The following is a 19,366-nucleotide window of genomic DNA, read 5'->3' as shown; positions in this document are numbered from 1 at the left end:
AGGAGAGAGCATGCCAGTTGGGAAGCAGCGGCACAGCCATGGGATGGCCGTGGGTGCCGCTGACAAACGCGTGCTGTGACCAAAAGGGCCGGCTAGGGTGGAGGGAAGAGCCAGGGCCTTCCACCAGCACTGCTGAGAAACTGAGCAAACAAGGAAGGATCAAGATTCACGTCTCGTGGCTGTGGTATCCTGCCAGTGTCCTGCCAGCCACGGAAGCACACACACCTCAGCCAGCTGCAAGAGCAGCCAAAAGCAAGAAATTCCCTACCTACAGCCTGTAGTGTGGCACGGGAATGCCCACAGGCTGAGCAATGGATGTGCCCAGGAAAAAGGTTTAAAATGCTTTGGCTGGGGACTTTCAATGTCCCTGTACCGATTGCCTGTTGCAACTCTTAGACTGTCTTAAACTTCAGCGACACCGAGATTCCCTCCAGTGGCTGCACTGAAACAAATCAAGGCTGGTTTCAGGGCTTCCAGCGTTTGTAATTTTGCTTAATGCTGCAGCCGATCTTCTTGCTCTGTTTCACTCTAAGGGCAGTGAACCTGCAGCTGCCCAACTCACCGGGGAAAGCCGTCCCAAGCCCCTGAGCAGCCTGTTCCACTGCTCTGCTACCCTCCATGTAAAAAAGTCCTCCCTCATGTCGAAGTGGAAACTTCTCGTGTTCTAGTTTATGGCCATTGCTCCTTGTCCTGTCGCTGGGCACCACTCTCTTGGCCCCCTCCTCTGAGATGTGTAGATGTAGAATCGTCTATTCTTTAGACTAAAAGGGTCAGTTTCCGCAGTCTCTCCTCATGAGAGACGATCCAAACCACGTCCCCTCCACCTCCAAGTTTCTCCCTTCAGCACGTCCCGTCCCGTCCCGTCCCGCCCCGCCCCGCGCTGCCGCCAGAGCGGGCTCCCCGGGTGCAACCAACTGCGGCGCCGGGCAGAGGGGGGAGTGGAGACTGCCGCCCGGCACAGCCCGAGCATGTCCCCTGCAACGTGCGCGCCACAGCACCGTGACCCCCCTCCCAGTCGACCGTACCACTTCCCTGTTATGAGGCTCGTCGGGCAGGAACGTACCAAGGCGGCGGAGGGAAAGGGATAGACAAGAAAGGCGCGTGACAAGGCTGTGTGGGGGGGATCACTTTCGAAGCGGCTCAGGGTCGGCTCTCGATCCAGGTGTTCTGGCCGGGCCGTACGGAGCGGCCACGGTCTCATCGAGGCGCCCCCTCGCCAGGGGGAAAAGCAGGGAGGAGCCGCCGGTCCTCCTTAACCCCTTCCTCCGGCGGGATGGGGATGGGCCGTCCCACCGGGCGCGCGCCCCCGCCCCCCCGCGCGCCGCGTTCTTCCCGGATCGCCGCCGCTGCTGGGTCCGCGGGGCGCGCGCGCGAACGGGCGGGAGCGGACGCGGAGGCTCCCGGCACCCGCCAGACATGTCGGTGGCGTTCGCGGCCCCGAGGCAGCGGGGCAAGGGCGAGATCACGCCGGCCGCCATCCAGAAGGTGAGGAGGGCGCGAAGAGGAGGGCCCGGCCCGGGCGGCCCCGGGGGCTGCAGCTGCCGCTTCCTGCCGCGCGGGGAACGGGGGCGGCGGCAGCGGCTCAGGCCCGGAGCGCCGAGGCCCCGGCGGGGAAGGGAGGCGGCTGGGCCGCACTCGCTGCGCCCGGGGCTCGGCCCCGGCGGGGCGCTGCCCCTCTCCCTGCGTTTGGACACTTGTTGGAGGGTCCCGGGGCCGGCGAGAGGCGCCGGGCGGAGGCGGCGATGTCCCCGGGCGCCTCCAGCCCTCATTTTTTTTCCTCCACTCGGGCTGCCCCGATCGCCCCCGCGGGCCTGAATTAAGCCGAGAGGACTCGGCCTGAAAGTGGAGGAGTGGAGTAAGTCCTTCCTGCGGGGGGGGGGCTCTGACAGCGGGACCGCAGCCCGGGTGTTCCAGACCCCTCTGCCTGACTCTGGGCGCTGCGGGGTAGGCGGCGGCTCCAGTTCCCAAACTTGGTCGACCTGGTAGTTAAGGCTGCCTCCCAGTAAGCCTTAGGTGTGATTGAAGAAGGCTATCTCGTTCGGAGCCAATGACAGCGCCTCCGGACGACTCCACCTAAGCTTGTGTGGGAGGGAGCAAGTTAACTCGCTAAAGCGATCAAAGAAAAGCACATACAGGATTAATAATAATGCACAGCAGCAACAGAGGAGCATGTTCAAGTTCACTGGTAACTGTGTGATATTTAGAAACTTGAGACTCGTACCATCATTGGTGTGGGTGGCCGTGGATCAAACAGATTTCAGATTGGTACCAGCTCCTCATGTGGAGGAGTCCTTTAGGTAAATAGAGCCTCTGATTTAGTAAAGAATTAGAACCTCTACAAAGCAGGTGTTGCCCCAATACGGACCTCAAAGAAGAACCTAGAGTTGTAATGGGAAGCTCCAGGGTACTGTAGGAGAAGTCAGTGCTTGGGAACTGTAGATGAAAAATACATATCCACTGGGTGGGAAGCTGCACAGGGGTAGTCAGTAGAGACTTCAGGATGCCGAGGTGCCCATGGAGAATACAGAAGATAAAGTTCTCCTGGGTCTGTAGTCAAACCATTAGTTCGATGGTGGTGTGCTGGCAAAACCCCAGTGTTAAAGTTGAAGAATTTTTGTAATGTACCTGAGTTGTCAGAAGTCCTGAGGGTATTTTCATCCAGCTAGAAACTAAATTCTCTTTCAATGGTAGGCGTTTATAACTATCCCAATTTTCTATCAGCAAACACTCAGTTAAACTTGTAAAAAACAGTTGTCTGCAGCCCCTCCTAGGATACAGTTATATTCTTTCTTGTTCCTTTTCCTCTTAGCCCTAGCACTCCTGCCCCCTCCGGTCCTTTCCTCCCCAAGAGGTCTAGCTTACATGGTTATAGTGAAGAATGCAACTATCTAATGGGTAGTTTGAAGGTCTGCTTGTCTGCTAAGCCTTAAGAATCTGCTGCTTCCCTCAGGACTGTGGGAGGTAGTCTGAGGAGAGCCTTGATTCACAGCTTCCTTTGCAAGTGTTCTATTAGACTTTGGTATCAAAGGTATTATCTCCTTTTTCCCTTTTTCTGATGAATATGGCCACTGTGTTTCTTGTAAAACTTGAAGTAAATACATGTGCTATGTGTCAGTGTTGCAGTGGGTTTGTGATCCTCTTCAGAGAGTGCAGTTGTAGCTTTGCCTGTTTTCCGAGGTTCACATAGTAGCTGAAAATACTGCAGTTATGTCTGTGTTTAGTGCTTAATGCATGTGTTTCCAGATCCAGCAGTTTCAGGCAAAATACTTGCACTGGGATTTTTCTAGTCCATTCTGGTGAATTACTGTTTAAAGATTGAGAAAACTTGGCTGACTGGCTTGTTCTTACTGGATAGAAGTCCTGAATGAACTGCCTAAGGTTTCTGACTCCATCCTCTTTTTCATAGTAGAGATGGATTAGGTGCAGAAAAAAGTGTCACTACTTCTTCTTTTTTTTTTTTTTTTCCCTCCCTGTAGAATTTGTTAGGAAAATAAAGGTTGTGGAATGATGTTGGCCCTTCCTTGTGGAAGAATGACTCTAGTCATGGCTAGTTTCAACCGTGTTTGGAAGAAGGAGAAAATCTGTGGGATGTCTTAAGATTCTGCTTGTTTTGTGAAATTCAGCAGCTGGGTAAAGGGATGTAAACCAGCCTTTCAGTGAGAGAAAGCAAAGGAGTAAATTGATGCAAAATTTTGCATTTGGCAGTAAATGTTCCATTTCTGTAAGTTCACTTGGATAACTTGGCTGGTGGCTCAGATTAGCCATGGTTCTGCTGAATCTTGCCTGATCAGAGTGCGGAGCATGAGCTAGAAAGATGAGTGTGGGCCACATGCACTCCAGGATACCAGGTTGTGTGTTTTTTTTCCCTGTTCACAGAGCTTGGAACACTCTGACTTCATGAAATTTTTGTAGAAAGTTGTGAAATTGTCCATTTCCCATGATTTTTTAGAACTACCCTTTTTTGGTGAGAAAATGAATTAGCAGGTGTTCATTTTCATGGACACTGCTAAAGTATGATAGATTTATTGTGTGCATTTGTCCTGATTCTGGCCACCACAGGATTAATTCCTGCACTAGCCAGGAAGTCTCATGGCATGGACCTGGAGGTTATTCTGTAGCACCTCGCTCCATTTTCCAGGCTTGGGGAAGGGGTCACGTATTGTGGTGTTGTCAGGTACTGTTGGGGGCTCTGTGTGATGAGCACTTGCATGTGAATCATTTCCCCTCTTGTACCCTCTATTAGTAGTAGTTTTGCTGTTATTGTTTGCTTCTTATCTCAGTGGTATTTCCAGTAAATTTTTGCCATCTCAGTTGGTGATCCTTTTGTACCTCCAGTTCTCCCCTCTACCCTACCAGAGGGGAGAAGGATGTGTGGTTTGGAGTGTTCAATGGGAATACTAAATTGGGCAATACCATTCCTAAACCATAATGTGCCATTATACCAAATATTTATAAAATGCAGCTTAGTTAGAGATTCTTCATGTAAATATTGCCTGGCTTTCCAGTGCATTTACTTTGAACAAATCTGGTCAGCCCAGTTTCACCAATAACAATTTCAGTGTCTTTTAAAATTAAATTTATAAGCAGTTGCAGGCTTTAGAAGGAGAAGGGAAACTTGGGGCATAGACTTTTAAGTGAATTTCTTGTTAAAAATCAAACGAAGGAATGCAGAAAACTTAAAACTTTCTAAGAACTTAGTGCAGAATCAGCACAGGTCTTTGAACAGGCTGCTTCACGAATGTGGCTTCTGATGGTAGCACTGTGAATTCCTTAAGCCAAAACCTGTAAAACTGATCAGAGGGGGGAAATGGGAGCAAACCAGTGTTCTGCAAATAAGTGGTGAAGTAGAACTTTATGGATAACAACATTTTTTGTTGTTTTTTAAAACTAAGAAGAGGAGCATTACTCAAGACTCAAACTTATCTTCAGTTTCTTTCCAAAAAAGAACATGGAATTTACTTCAAACTTTTTCTTTATTGTTCCAGATGTTGGATGAAAACAACCATCTTATCCAGTGTATAATGGACTATCAGAACAAGGGAAAGACTTCTGAATGCTCTCAGTAAGACCTTAATCTATACCTACTGTGGACTGGGTGAATTTCCATCTAGACCATCATTCTTGATTTGTTTAGCTTCCCTTACAGGACAGCTGTGCTGTGAAGAAAAGCATTGCTATAGATACTACACTTGAAATTCTTGTGGGGGGTGGGTGGGTTTTATTTGCTCTACGAGTATAACTTCTGTCACTGAAATGTTGCAACTTGCCTACTGCAAGTTGATGTCATGATGATGATGCTCATAAAAATAAGGACTGTCTAACATAGATCTTTTTCTTCTGTATTGTAATTACATTGTTGGAAAGAGGTAGTTTTGTTTGAAAAATTCTCAAAGTCATGTAGGAGAATGGACCTTTCTGCTTCCTGATGGCATGTTTGAAAACTACCTGCTTTTCACATGCCCAAGAACAAACAGGCTTGTTGGAGAAGTTTGGCTTGCTAAAATATCTGTCATAGATTTGCTGTCTAGTGGGGTCTTTGGAGAGTAATCTGAGAGAACTATAGAAGGAGTGAATTGTTAAGGAAATTTATTTTCCTATTACTCTTTTCTGGCATGAAGTGATGATGGCACCCATGTAATCCTACAAATATGGACAGATAGGATGTCCTACTCCCTTGCCAAGAGAACTGGTAATATGGGAATAGGAGTGGGATCATAAACAATGGGTGCTTTTGGTTTAAGGGACTACTTTTGTTTGCAAGCCTGTAGTTATGTTCTTGTCATCTGCTCCAGCTTTCAAGGTTGTTTTTGTGACTGTGGGCTAAATACTGAGAATCAGGACTGTGGTTCTCTAGCAGAAAAATTATTCCATAGCAAACTTCCAAATCTCATGGTCCTGATGAAATGTAGTCATGTAAACCTATGATATCTTGAATATGGGGACATAATAAACAGCTCTAGTGTTTGTGATGGAAATTACATCAGACACAAACACACTCCCTGTATGTATTCTGGTGATTTAGTTTAAGGCAGGAAGTGAAATAAGTGAGAACAGTGTCACCCAGCTTTAGATTTTTTTCATAGCAGGACAGTAGTACAGTTAGATACAGATATGATGGAGACATTGGGAAAGATCGGATAATAGAGAAGTGTGAGGGAAAAGGCTTAAGATTCCTAGCAATGGTACTCTTGTAAGTCTCCTGAGTCATGTTTTGCATAAGTAGCTTTCTTTTTTCTTTTCTAAATTCTCATGTTAACTGTATTTATGAATTAAGATTTGTTTTGCTTTGTTTATTTTGATAGATACCAGCAGATGCTGCATACAAACTTGGTTTACCTAGCCACTATAGCTGACTCCAACCAGAACATGCAGTCTCTACTACCAGCAGTAAGTACTAAATAGTGTAAAAGTAGGGAATATATTTCATTTGGATTCCCGAAGGTAAAAAAAAAAAAAACCCACCCAAACCAAAAACCAACCAAACAAATGTTTGAGATAATGACCAAACACTTGGCCTCTGATTTACTGTGCCGTAAATACATGATGCTCTTTATGCTGTATTTGGAGTAATCTCACTGCTTAGGTTTGCTTAAAATCTGACTTGTTTAAATGTAGACTCTTACTGTGATTTAGATATCTGGTCTACTTCAAGGACAGATTTTTTTTTTCCTCTTTTGTTTTTCACCCTCAGCTGAGAACTGTAGTGGTATGGTTCCTAGTCAACTCCTACTGCAGTACTCTTTTTCCTCTTAGATTAGGGAAAGGTGAGGGAATGGGATTTTTTGTCTTTTTATTTTTCACTGGAATATAATCCATTCTCTTGCCCCAGTGGAATGAGGCTGGGTAAATTTTTTTCTGCTTTTCTACCTTCTAGATGATTCTCAAATTCTTTGCCTTTCTCCTTTATTGGAAAACATCCTTGTTTTAAGGTGGATTATGATAATACAAAAGAAGTAAGGGCCCAGAGGCCCTTGAAATGCTGCATCACTTTACGTGTCTTGGATATTACTTGCTATCTTTTTTAGCCTGAATTTTTTCTGAATCTGTATTCCTGAACTCTGTATTTTACATGATGCCTTAATTTTTTCCCCCTTTTCATTGTTTATACAGCAGTAAGAAAAGAAACAGCAGCATAGCTTGCTGTCTGTTTGCTTTTTGTGCTAATCAGAAAGCTTGGGGAGTTCATTGTGAGTAACACAAGGAAGTTCTTTGTTTTTTAGTAGTAAGACTTTTCTTGAATTAATATAGTCTTGATTCATTTCTGCAAAATGAAGCTAAAAAGAATATCTATAAAACAGCCATTCCTAGATACTAGTTTTCACCAACTGAAATTGAATTACTTTTTCTTTGGTCTCTGGAGAAGTGTTCTCCAATCATTGCTAGTGGCGAAGCATCCTTTCAAGTTGGTACCTAGAGGACTATAGAAACACTGCTTTATTATGTCCAACCTGTTGTGCCTGTAGAGGTTTCTCTTTTATAAATCCATGCTTGTAGCTGAAGGGGAGGGAAAGAACCCTTTAAGAGGGTTGTGTATGTTCCTCAACTAATATGTTTTTGGAGGCTTAATTCATATCCTGCTTCTGATGACAACTGGAAATGAATTTGACCTTATCCTAGTCCCTGGTGGACAGCCCTGTTGTTAAAGTTGAATGTGATGACATTCTCTTCCTAAAAGAAAATGAAGATAGGGCTGGGAAAGGCTTTTGCAGATCTGGACAGAAGTGTGTTTCTGTTCTTCAATGACAGGAATATTCCATGATACTGAGAAAAATAGCATAGTGTGTGTGTTTGAGTGGGTAGAGAAAGTCTCTTTTGGACAGGTGAGGAAGGGAATAAACGTTCTTGTGTTTCTCTGGGTTTTCTTTCAAAAATACTAAATGAAATTTCGATCATCAGTCTTATCTAAATGTAGATGCTCTGACCTATGATATTTGAAGATTGTCCCAAAATGTAGCATAATCAGACAAGATTATTTTTGTTGGGGTATATGGGAAAATATTCTTTAAATTCTTTCTGTCTTGCTAGTATATATCTAGCAATTTTAGCTAACAGAATTTGGGCACATGTGAGATATCATGTTTTCTTTCTTTTTTCAATGCAAGATGAACTACTTCAGGGTCTTTTCCTCCACTGGCTTTCCATGTAGGAGCTGATGAGGCTCATGCTGACTTGGAGGTAGTATGATTCTCTTCACCATGCTTATGTATCAGCAGTTGATCAGTCTTCGAGGTGTGGATGGCAACAGTAAATACAGAGCAGGATACAGTGTGTGTGTAGACATCTACTATTTTTAATACTAAAATATATCAGTTTTATGCTACTGCTATTGCAGTTTCTTTCCATAGAAGTTAGGAGACCTTGAGTTTGGATACCTTCTCAAGTTGGGTTGTGTCTCATCTATTCATTTCTGGAAGATTGTTCCCCCCGGCAGACTAAATTTTCTTTTTTGTTTAGGTTTTATCCTGTTATTGTTTTAATCAGGTAAATAAGCTCTCAAGAAATTTCACAACTTTTAAAGCATTTCATAAAAAGTAATAGTTACGTGTTAAAGGAAGGTTGGAAAGAGAATGCTTCTCCTCAGATATCATTCACACTGAAAAAAAGACATAAGTTACCAGCTTCATTGAAATTTTTAATATAAGCAAAAATTACTCAATGCTTTATATTGTTAGGAGAAATGCTTGTAGTCAGCTCTTGTGCCTTTTCCCATGCCTTTCAGAATTCAGTGTTCCAATGAAATGACTGATGTAGTTTCTGAAACTCTGGTATTGCCTTAGAGAACAAAAAGTGTAGTGATCCAGTAGTGCTGTGCAGAGAAATGTTTATATAACTGGGACCTGGAAGTGTGGAATGGTGAAGCAGGTGAAGCAAACACTGCAGAGTCTGGGTGAAAGGAGCCAGGAAAACTTTGATAATCTGGTGTTATAACAAAGCTCTTGTGGTCTTGTATGCCTACTAGAGTACTGAATTATTACTTTTGGGTAGGACACCTTCTTTCACATTAAAAGACAAAGTGTGAGGTTCTTGAGTGAACCAGTCTTTTCTCAGCTGCGTGAACAGCAGTGTTATTAAGGGCAGGGCTGTTATGTGGTGTCTTCCCAGCTGGATTAGGGCAGTGACTAAGTTCACATGTTAAGTTGATGCAACATTTTGCTGTCTCTTTCTGAGTTGTGGCAGGTATTTTTGCATCACAGTCAAGAGTCTCTTTACCATCACCTTATGAGATAAGCTAGCTTCCCAAAAAGGGCTTTTGCACCATGAGGAACATAACACTTGCTTTCTTGTGATTTTTCACTGAATTTTTTGGTGCTGCTTTTGAGGGAAGCCTACAGCAAGATATTGATGTCCTTGAACTGTAGAGAGCAAAGATGCAATTGAAGTGGAGGTGAGATATTGTGTGTTTGTTTCTAAACACATGAAATTTCAAACTGCAGAACAAGCATCCTCCTTGACTTATATTTTTTTGTTTTCTGAAGTGTTTTTAGTGCCCTTAAAAACTCATTGAAGACTACTGAATAAAAAAAACCCAGCTTTTCTATTTGGACATCTTCCCTCTCTTATATGTCTTCATTTTGCCAGATATTTTTAAGGAAACAACCCATGCCCATCACTTTATTTGGTATGTAGTGGGAAACTCCATTTTATAATGGGCACATGTTGAGATCTGCAGGAATTATTTGGGAACACTGGTGTGTGGATTTTTATTGGTTTTTTGGGTTTTGTTTTGTGGGGGTGGTGTTTTTTTTTTTTTGTAGTATAGGCAGTGATTTTTTTCAGTTTTTCTTATATTCTGTCAGCATTCAGAGCATGAGATTTCAGTGTATATTTCAGGGTGTTGAAAATAAGTGCTCCTGATTATTACTCACTTGTGTAACATAGAGCTTTGTTTTATGTTGAAAGTGCCAGTTTCTTCCAGTACTAAGTTACAGTCTGTATGTGTAATGACTTCCAAGAAAACTTACTGTGTCCAAGTCCCAGAAGAATCTGGATATTGCATTAAATAGTTTTTCTAAATTGGATAATATTGTGAAGGTTATTAATAACTTTCTAATTACAAACCTGAAATACCTTTTTTTCTTGAGCTATTTCTTTCAAAAATTAAGCTTTTTGTAGCACTTGTGAAATCCCTTACTTTGTGCTGTTCCCAAACTTGTCACACAGATTAGGGAGGAGTCCATGTCACTTTAGTTACAAAATACTTCTCTAGAAGATAATGATAGCTTTTTATAAACACCTAATCTCAACAAGCACTGAAATCCTGGTTCTTCCCAAAGCAACTGCTTCAAGAGATAGGAAAAAACCCAAACCACAGCAAAGCAAACTAATACAAACAAATCTCCCAAACCAAAACCAAAGACAACCACTGCCCATACACCAAATAATAAAATACTTCCAAAAATTAACTTGAAGACAAGCTTTCATGAAGTGTTAGTAATGATGTTTAATGGTTCTATGTTGTGGAGCGCTGCAGGCTAAGTAGGAATCTTTAATATAAGCATGGTTTCACTCAAACAATGAAAACTCTCATATAATTTTACACACTTTATTTTTCAAAGGGGTGATGTTCTATCTATGGTTTTAATGCACTTGCAATGTGTTGTAGAAAAAAATGTGAGTCTTAAGAAATGAGCTGTGCACTCTGTTTTTTTTAGTAGCCATTATTTTGAACACAAAAGTTGTCTAAAATATATGGTAATTGAATTACCTTGACTTGGCTCTTCTTGAAAAAAGCAAGGTGGCATCCTGAGAATAAAAATATGGCTCAGTTTTTTTCACACTTTAAAATAAAACTGTGAAGTAAAACTTCTACTACTGATGATGAGAGGAATCCTAAATTAATGAGATTCTTGTCCAGTTATGCACCAAATGCCTGGTAAAGTTTGATAGCTATGGTGGTGATGTGGTTTAACCCCAGCTGGCAACTAAGTACCATGCAGTTGCTTGGTTATCCCACACACCTTCCTTCCCCTTGCAGTGGGCTGGGCAGGAGAATGAGGAAAAAAGATGAAACCTCTGTGTTGAGATAAGAACAGTTTAATAATTGAAATAAAATACTACAATAATATTATAATTGTAATTAAAAATGAGACAGTAAAAACCACAGACCAGTGCTCAGTCTGAGTCTGATGCTCTGTGGTGTGGATTATCCCTTTGGCCAGTTTGAGTCTGCTGTCCTGGCCATGCTCTCTCTTGGCTTCTTGCACACCTTGCTGGCAGAGCCTGGGAAACCAAAAAATCTTTGATTTAAGAGTGAGCACTGCTTAGCAACTAAAACATCAGTGTTATCAATATTATTCTACTGAATCCAAAACCCAGCACTGCACCAGCTACTGGGAAGAAAATCAACTCTATCCCAACAGAAATCAGGACAGGTAGCATAGCAGAAAATCTGTTTGTAGTATGTGGAGTATGCTGCATAATTTTGCATTAACCTTTCAGAACACAAGTCCATGCCCAGTTCAAGTTCAACTATTTGTAAACTGAATTAATAGAGAACAGAGCCAAAGCAAGGTTGAATGTTTCCTGTCAAGAGGCAAGGGAGCTATTAGTGATTCCTGGAGCTTGGATTTTGAAGAATAATTGCTCTGATTAAATGTTAAATAGTTTTGAAAAAAACCGTAATTTCTTAAGATGTTACAAAAGAGAAGGCGGCGGATGTGTTGGCACAAGTGAAAGGGTACTGTTGGAAATGAAGAGTCACTGGTGGGAGCTTCTTAACCCAGCAGCTACACTATGAAAAAAATAAATACTGGAATTTCTGTTGTTAGGAGTGAATTCAGAGCCCAATAGCTGCCATTTTAAACAGAGGATTGCTCTGAGTTCTGTAAGCTACTTTGCATGTATTGTTAATCAGGTGTGTCCACACGGGGAGCTAGTGCACTGTACACAAAAAACTATTTCTATTGCCTCTGAACTTCTGTGTCTGATTTAGAAATCAGTAAAAATCACTGGCAGCTTGAATGAGGAGTATGCTCTAAAGTGTAGTTCTTTCATACTCACAAATGTCATTTGCCTCTCTGTAGTGCACTATCTGCACAATAAATACATTTTCAGTTGTAGGCTGTTTCCTGAGAGCTGTACCAGATAGTCTGGTAGCATAGGTGCAGAGTCTGTATGGTTTTGCTCTTTCCCAAATGCCTTGCTGTGATTTGGGGTTCTCCTGGATTCTTTCTGCTTTAGGTGAGTTTACATAAAGCCTTTTAGCTAGAACAGAGGTGGGGTTTTTTTCTCTTAGACTACTAAATGCAAGCAAAACCTGTAAGTATCAGACCAAACATTAAACCATCTTAAAAGCAAAAGAGACCAGGGCTGTGGAACACAAAGCTGAGGACAGATAGGAACTGCGTTTTATGGGGGAGTTATAGAGCACCTCAGAAGCTGTCTAGTTTCTATAATTCAGTGATCCCTGAGTTAACATCCACAGTTAAGTGATGCATGGTCACTCTTAATAAACCCTTATGAATTAATACAGATTTTAAAATTTCTGATTTAAGTAATTTTTAGTTCTACTAAAACCCCCGAAAGAATTTTTGGAGGATTATTTTTGTAAGTGTCAGAGTAGCTATTGCTAAGAGGACATCAGATATTTCAGGGTTAAATTTTGTTTGTTAAAATGTTGTTAATGAATATTGGGACAGTGAAATATTTTTATGCAGTGACATATGCAATTTGAAACAATTAAAGATTTCAATTTCCTCTTTAAACAGAATGTTTAAGTCAGAATTTCTCTGACTTTTGAAGATCCTGATGTAGATCAAGATGTATTAACTGGCTGTCATTGTAAATTTAAAATTCCTTACTCTGAGTCACAACTGATAATCCAACAGTGAGAGCACAAATTACATTTATAATTAACTTCACTATTTAGACATGATTGTAAATGTTTTTCCTGTCGAAATCCTCCCTACCCTCAAATATTTCACTAGCTGAGAATTGATACGGGGCCTTTATTTTTTCATTGAAGACACTCAGTACCAGAATACCCTGTACCTTGTAGAGGAAGAATTGTAGCCCAATTAAACCTCTGCTCTTTCAAATCTCAAAAGCATATTCCTTTACAATCTTATTTCCCAGTCTGACACCTCAGTAAGTACTCCACAGGTGCCATCACCACCTATCAACAGAGTACTGCTCCCTGAGACTGGGACAGGTCCTGCGATATTAGCAATGTGATATGAGCAGGGCAGAGTACCCCCTGGGAAAGGGTGTGTTGCTTTGCAGAAAATGGTATTTGAGAATTGAAAACAAAGATGATTGATTAAATCCTGAGTTAAGGCTTCTCTTGGAAAGAAAAGAAGGCTATTTATGTTTGCATTTCCGGGAGCTTTTAATTGTTGTTCTGAGAGAATTTCAAGAAAATTGTATTTTTGATAGTGTACTTTAAGTATCTATTGCTAGTTGTATTGATTAGCAATATTGTGTTTTAATGTGCTTACCAGTATTTCCTGAGGGGTTTTTTGTTTGTTAGTTTGTTTGTGGTTTTTTTGTTTGTTTGGTTGGTTTTTTTTTTTGCTGACTGAGTTGATATTCCACCTCAGTTTTCATAACAATACATGTTCCCTAAACAAATCTTTGAACCTGCTTTGAACCTGCTGGTGGTGGTAAGAAAAATCTTACCATCTTCTGGTACACATTTTCACCCAAGGTGATTTTATTGTTGCGTCTTATATTTGATCTATTTTATTATTTACAAGAAAATCCTCTAAAAAATGCAGTGTAGCTGTCGTCTTTAATGCATGCTTTTAAATAACTTCTGGATTTAGTAGGATTTTGTTTGCTGGAACTTGTCAGTTAAAATCTATTTTTTTCATGTCTCTTTTTTTAATTGCAACTATTGGATCAGTTTCAGTCTTTTTCCAGTTCAAATTTCTGGAGTTTCACTAAATAGCTTATAATTATTTTTTTTTCATGCTCTGATAAATTTTAAATGCTCATAGCCACTGTAAGTGTAATCTGTGTGTTTGGGGAAATAAGCCAAAAGTTAGTGTTTAGCAAGTGAAACTAACATTTTCTAAATCTTTAATTTACTTTTTACTGAAGTAAAATATTTTAACATTTTCTACTACATAATCAGAATAAAATCAGCAGTGATTTTAATTTTCATTCCTTTTTGTCACACTTCCAGCAAAAGGAGGGAAGTAGCCTTTCCTTTGGTTCTGTTAACCTAACTGTGTTTGGATGTCAATTAACCCTTTGTATCTAGGCTTAATGGCTAGGGTTCATTTTGGATAGCTTTTCTTTCACACAGGGTGGGTTGTTTCTTTTGAATACTGTGTGATCATTTTTCATTGCAAAATTTATTTAGTGCATGTTCCTGGGGATAGTCAATTTTCTTAACTTCTGTAAGGAACAAAAAAGGTTAAATAATCTAGTTTATGTAGCTGAGTGGGGCTTTTTTCTTGTGGGATTTTTAAATTGAAGTTAATTTAAAAAAGTTTATTATCTCCAAAAGTCTGGATCAAGTCCAATAGAAATTGGGAAGTTACCATTTAAAAACAATTTTTTCTTGTTTTCTTCTGTCTGGATCCACTAGCAAAATACTCTGGAGGAATTTCACTGGGGAATAATTATATCTGCAGGAGACATTTCATTTTAATTACTATCAGGTAGTGATTGGTTTATGATCTGACAAAAAGGCTTGTAATGCTCTTTTAAAATATCCTATATAACTGTTTCTATTGCATATATGTATGTGTAATTATCTCTTAATCTTATTTAAACATACTTCTAGTGTACTGTGTTGATGAATACCTCAGATTTATGTGATTTATGGTGTGTCTTGTATGTTTAATGTTATTCGTCAATTTACTGACTAATCTCCTGAGGTTTTCTTTCTTGTTAAACTATAAATTGGATGATCTACTTTTTGTATGTATCATACATTAAATTGTCTTTCTGTCATATCCTCTTAAGTTATATTCCTTTATATGCAAAAAAAAAAGATCTGTCCTTTTTGCCTGTTTCAGGTGTAAACAGTCAAAGGTTTTAATCACTGATTGCCTCTCTTTAGAATCCTGCTATTTTACAGTATCTTTTTGAGATTACTTTGCCCAAATTGAATGTGCATTATGGTATCAAAAACATCAGCATTTTTTCTTTAGTATTCTACCTGACTTTAGATATTACTGAAGATAATCAGAAAGTGACCACAGGTATTATGTATAGATTTTATGGGGTTTTGAGTTTTCTGTTTGTTTTGTTGGGTTTTTTGTTTCAGTTTGGGATGTTTTTTCCCCACCAAACACTCTGGATCGTGGTAAATTCTTTTTTGTTTGTTACTTTTTTTCTGGATCAAAGGCAATAGGAGCTTCCTCTTTCTGAAGAATGTGGTTTACAGTTCCATGTAGTTGTCATATATTTATCCACATCGCTTGGCACCTTCTGCTTATTCTTTCTTTCACATTTTCAGTAATGTTACAGTAGCTTCATATGTTGACATTTACTAAAATATTTTCAGGAGAGCTCTGTGTGTTCCTTTACTCTTTGAACTTCCCTTTGGGCAGTTTCTGATCAGTGCCATTGGACAATGTATTGCTCCAAAAGGCTTTGTCAAAAAACTTGTGTTAAGAGGCTTCTTTTAATTATGCAGCTAGGTGGTTTAATTTATACTTTAAAAATTTCTAGTAAATTAGAAAGGTTTGACTTTACTATATTGGTCCTACTACTTTTTTATAAGTAGAGGTATAGTGTTTGTCTACCTTCTATTCATCTGATAGGGTAGTTTCTTTTAATGGAAGATTGAATTTTTTTCTTAGCATCTTCTTTTGCATTATTTTCAAGAATCTTGTATGGATTCACACAGGTCTTTGGGCTGTTTCCATATCCAGAAGCTCCTCTTGATGAATTACTTTCTGGTAGTACCTCTTTGAGTGTTTTTAGTCGCTCCCTCAATTGACTTAATTCCCTGTGGTTTGTGAAGTCTCTTGCAGGTTTTTGTATCTAAAGTCCTTAACAATTTTTTGTTCCCTGTCCTTGCATGTCTACACTCTCTCATGCTGTCTTTTTGATAACTGCAGTGTTTTTCTTGAAGGATAGTTGTTTTGAAAACTTCAGTCTAAATAGCGTTGGAATATATATAGTTTTGTTAAAATAATCCTTGGAGCTTTCTTCATCCCTCTTCCCACACATAAGGACATGCCTGTGTTTGTGCGATATGATCTGCAGGATAGCTAAAACCTAGGTATGAGCTGATCTTCTTTAGTACTTCATTGGAGTTTCTAATGTTTGTTTCATACTTGGAATTGAAGAAGTTCATTTTAATTCTAAAAACATTTCAGCTTGGATGATTTTTGACTTTACTCTCAGTTTGCTGGCATGGGCCTTCTCTGAGGCTGACATGGGACAGGCTCTGAGCACTGACTGTTCATGTGGAGGTTACCAAGTGTGTTGGTTTTGAATAGTATTCCTGAACATACTTTCTAAAAAAAAATGTTTTCTTTTTTGTTTGTTTCTTTGTATATCAGTTTTAGATAATTTCTGTTAGATTCTCTTAAATGCAAAATTAGGATAATAGTGAGTTTTGAAGGTGAAGGGACAGAAGACTCTAACTGAGGGGAAGCAGCCTTGCCTTGGTTGCTCACTAGTGGAGGAAGAACAAGCAGAGTGGAGCAGCATTTCAGTCACATTTTTCAGAGGGTAGAGCTGCCTTTCACTCTTGCCTTCTTCACCTCCTGTCGCTTCTGCTATAGGCTGAAGAAGGAACTTTGCTTATAAAATGTTATTCTTTTCATCATGGAGGAATGAAAGGAATTTAGTAAGAGAAGTTGCATACTTGCTTATGTTTTTCTTCATGTCCTTCCTTCTTCCTGCTGAAAAAAAAAAGCTTTCACTAATTTCCTGAAGAATTTTTTAAAGTACTGCAGGGAAAATAATACCTGCTTGAGGTATTTGAAGAATTGTTGAGACAACAAATTACTACCATTCAGTCCCCTCCCCTGGCAAGTGAATATATGTGTGTGTCTGTGTTACCCTGCTGTTACCATCTCCAGCATACATTCCCTGGGAAAGCCTTGCTCTTTACTATTGTATTGTGTTTTGTCTTTATGAACCTGGTGAATAGTGTAGGCATAGGCAGGGACTGGGCTAGAGAGGAACTTAGGGTTCACCTGCTTGGTTCTGTCTGTGAAGAGAAATGTTGAAAAACGCACACGTGGTTGTCTCATGGGGGCAGTTTTTCATGAATAGTTATAACCTGTAGACAGAGTCCTCAAAAGCCAGAGAGCCGGGAATTTGCTCTCACTGAGATGATTTTTACTCCCCTGAAAGTGCTTGGCTAAGGTATGTGAGAAGGATCGTAGAGTCTCACAGGTGTTTTTAGTAGGAAAACAAAGCTGGCTACTAGCAGTTTCTCTGTCTCCTTACATTGCTATGAGTAGAACCTACCAGTAAATTCCCTCTTGTATTTATTGTTTTTCTTGCTCTCCCTCTTTGAACTCTCAAGGTTATTCAGTTATTTTCCTCACAATTTCATTAGGAAATTTGCCAAAAACATCCTTTCTAGGCAGCTGTCTCTGGACCTTTGGAGGCCAGCACTAATGTGCTTCCAGTCTGTAGGGGGTGTTTGGCATGGAATTATGAACTAGGCCTTCATTACTTTGGGGGAGAGCAGGGAAGAGATCGCTAGTGTTTTACCACACCCAGGTGCAAATTTTTTGCTGGTCTATGAGCATTCAGAGGCTTTCATCTCATGTTGTACCTGTTTTGTCCCAGTGCAAGGTCTGTTAACAGCAACAAATAGTTGATGTGAGAGAATTACAGTGAACACTTATTTCTCTGTTGAATGAAAGCTTTTGTGTGTGAGTGTAAGGGAGTGACTCCAGCAGTCTTAAACTGTTCAGATGTAATTTTTTAATGAGGCATTGATTTGGTTTTTTTATCTCTTGAAGTGGCACTCAAAGGTGCTGTGGTGTTGTTTGCATGTAATACTTCATGTAAAATTGATTAAAATGTTAAACGCTTTGCCAGAATTAATGTTGGGAGGAGTTAAACATATCAGATAGAGAAAGAAATGCATTTCAGCGCTTTCTTTCATACACCGTTGAACAATATAGGCAAGTGCTGTACCATATGTACATATAATATATTTGTCAGACTAACTGCTCCCCGTGTTTGACTAAACTGTCTCCTTTCAGCCACCCACACAGAATATGCCTATGGGTCCGGGCGGGATGAGTCAGAGCGGCCCTCCCCCACCCCCGCGCTCGCACAACATGTCTTCAGATGGTATGGTAGGTGGGGGCCCTCCTGCACCACACATGCAGAACCAGATGAACGGCCAGATGCCTGGTAAGTTTTTCTCCTCTAAGACATTAACACCAGCGTTGCCTGGCAACTGAAACGACATGGGGGCTCAAGGGATACTAGATTGTTGATGACAAAACTGCTTTGAATGCCCCCGAGTACAAGCTCTCTTAGAGTTTGTTAGCTACAGAGCTACGTGACCTGTATTCAGTGTTTATCAGGCTGCCCTTGGGCTTTGATGTAGCTGACACACAGCATTCCTCTGATGAACAGAACTGGCTAAATTTAGTCTGTTTGAAACCATGCAGTACAGCTGGCTTTAGAGGGCTTACTGGGGAAAGGTATTGGCCTGTGGCTGAGCGAACACAAATCCTTCCATAAAAAGATAATGTGAAATCATTGTAGCTAAATAATTAGATAATAATAAAATAGATACTTCTGAAAGCAGCTGTTTCTGATTTCGGTAAATGTTTAAAAAAAAAAAGGTTGCTTTTATACAGCTTCCACTAATCTCCTGTGTTCTTTATTATTGAAGATGTGTTGAATCGTAAGGGATTTGTAAAGAAATGGCCTCCAGATTATTGTTCTAGGTGTAAATTTTAAGTCAGTTTCTATGCCCTCCTGTTTTGTAATAAAAAGAAATGTACTTGGGAAGACAGAAACAAAGCAGAGAAGGAGGATGATAAAATTCCACGTTGTACCTACCAATACTGGCTTCAGGGTAACTATTCCCTTTAGCAGTCAGATCAGAGTGGTGTAGGCAATGGAAAAGCATGCTTTTTTATATAGAGGCTATTTTCCTGAATTTCCACTTGTAAAATCATACTGCCTATTTCATGTGAAATGGCTTTCAGCTTAAAATTGCATTCCCAGGATTGCTTTTGTTCAGGATCCCTTCCATTTTTTTTTCTTTTTTTTGTTATGGAGGAACTTTTCATACAAAAGCTCCTCAAGGTATTGATACTTTCAAGAAAGGAAACTACTGTCAAAGGATCTTTGAAAATTAATCTTTCACTGGTGTCAAGGATAACCTTCCTGACAGCAAACACAGTAATAACTATGCAAACTTAATACAAAATAAAAAATACAACAATTGCTGTAGTCTCTAATTTCTGTGCAAATCTTG

At 40.3% G+C, this 19,366-nt stretch overlaps 1 protein-coding gene across 2 annotated transcripts in view; it reads left to right on the top strand.

The window, feature by feature from the left end:
• The first annotated feature begins 1,263 nt into the window (after positions 1–1,263).
• The window catches only part of SS18 (SS18 subunit of BAF chromatin remodeling complex), a 42,757-nt gene continuing 24,654 nt past the window's right edge, over positions 1,264–19,366 (top strand). Inside the window, exons 1-4 of one of the 2 annotated variants that reach the window (XM_071418518.1) lie at positions 1,264–1,485; positions 4,986–5,062; positions 6,303–6,387; positions 18,132–18,285. In XM_071418518.1, the coding sequence (XP_071274619.1) occupies positions 1,417–1,485; positions 4,986–5,062; positions 6,303–6,387; positions 18,132–18,285 (385 nt within the window). In that variant the 5' untranslated portion in view covers positions 1,264–1,416. The remainder of the gene's footprint in view (positions 1,486–4,985; positions 5,063–6,302; positions 6,388–18,131; positions 18,286–19,366) is intronic. The other variant, XM_071418512.1, reaches the window with a different exon arrangement.

Source organism: Agelaius tricolor, unplaced genomic scaffold (genome assembly GCF_023055355.1).
Source record: "Agelaius tricolor isolate 1412-34295 unplaced genomic scaffold, bAgeTri1.0.p SCAF_2, whole genome shotgun sequence".
Taxonomy (NCBI): domain Eukaryota; kingdom Metazoa; phylum Chordata; class Aves; order Passeriformes; family Icteridae; genus Agelaius; species Agelaius tricolor.
This window is presented reverse-complemented; position numbering and strand designations above follow the sequence as displayed.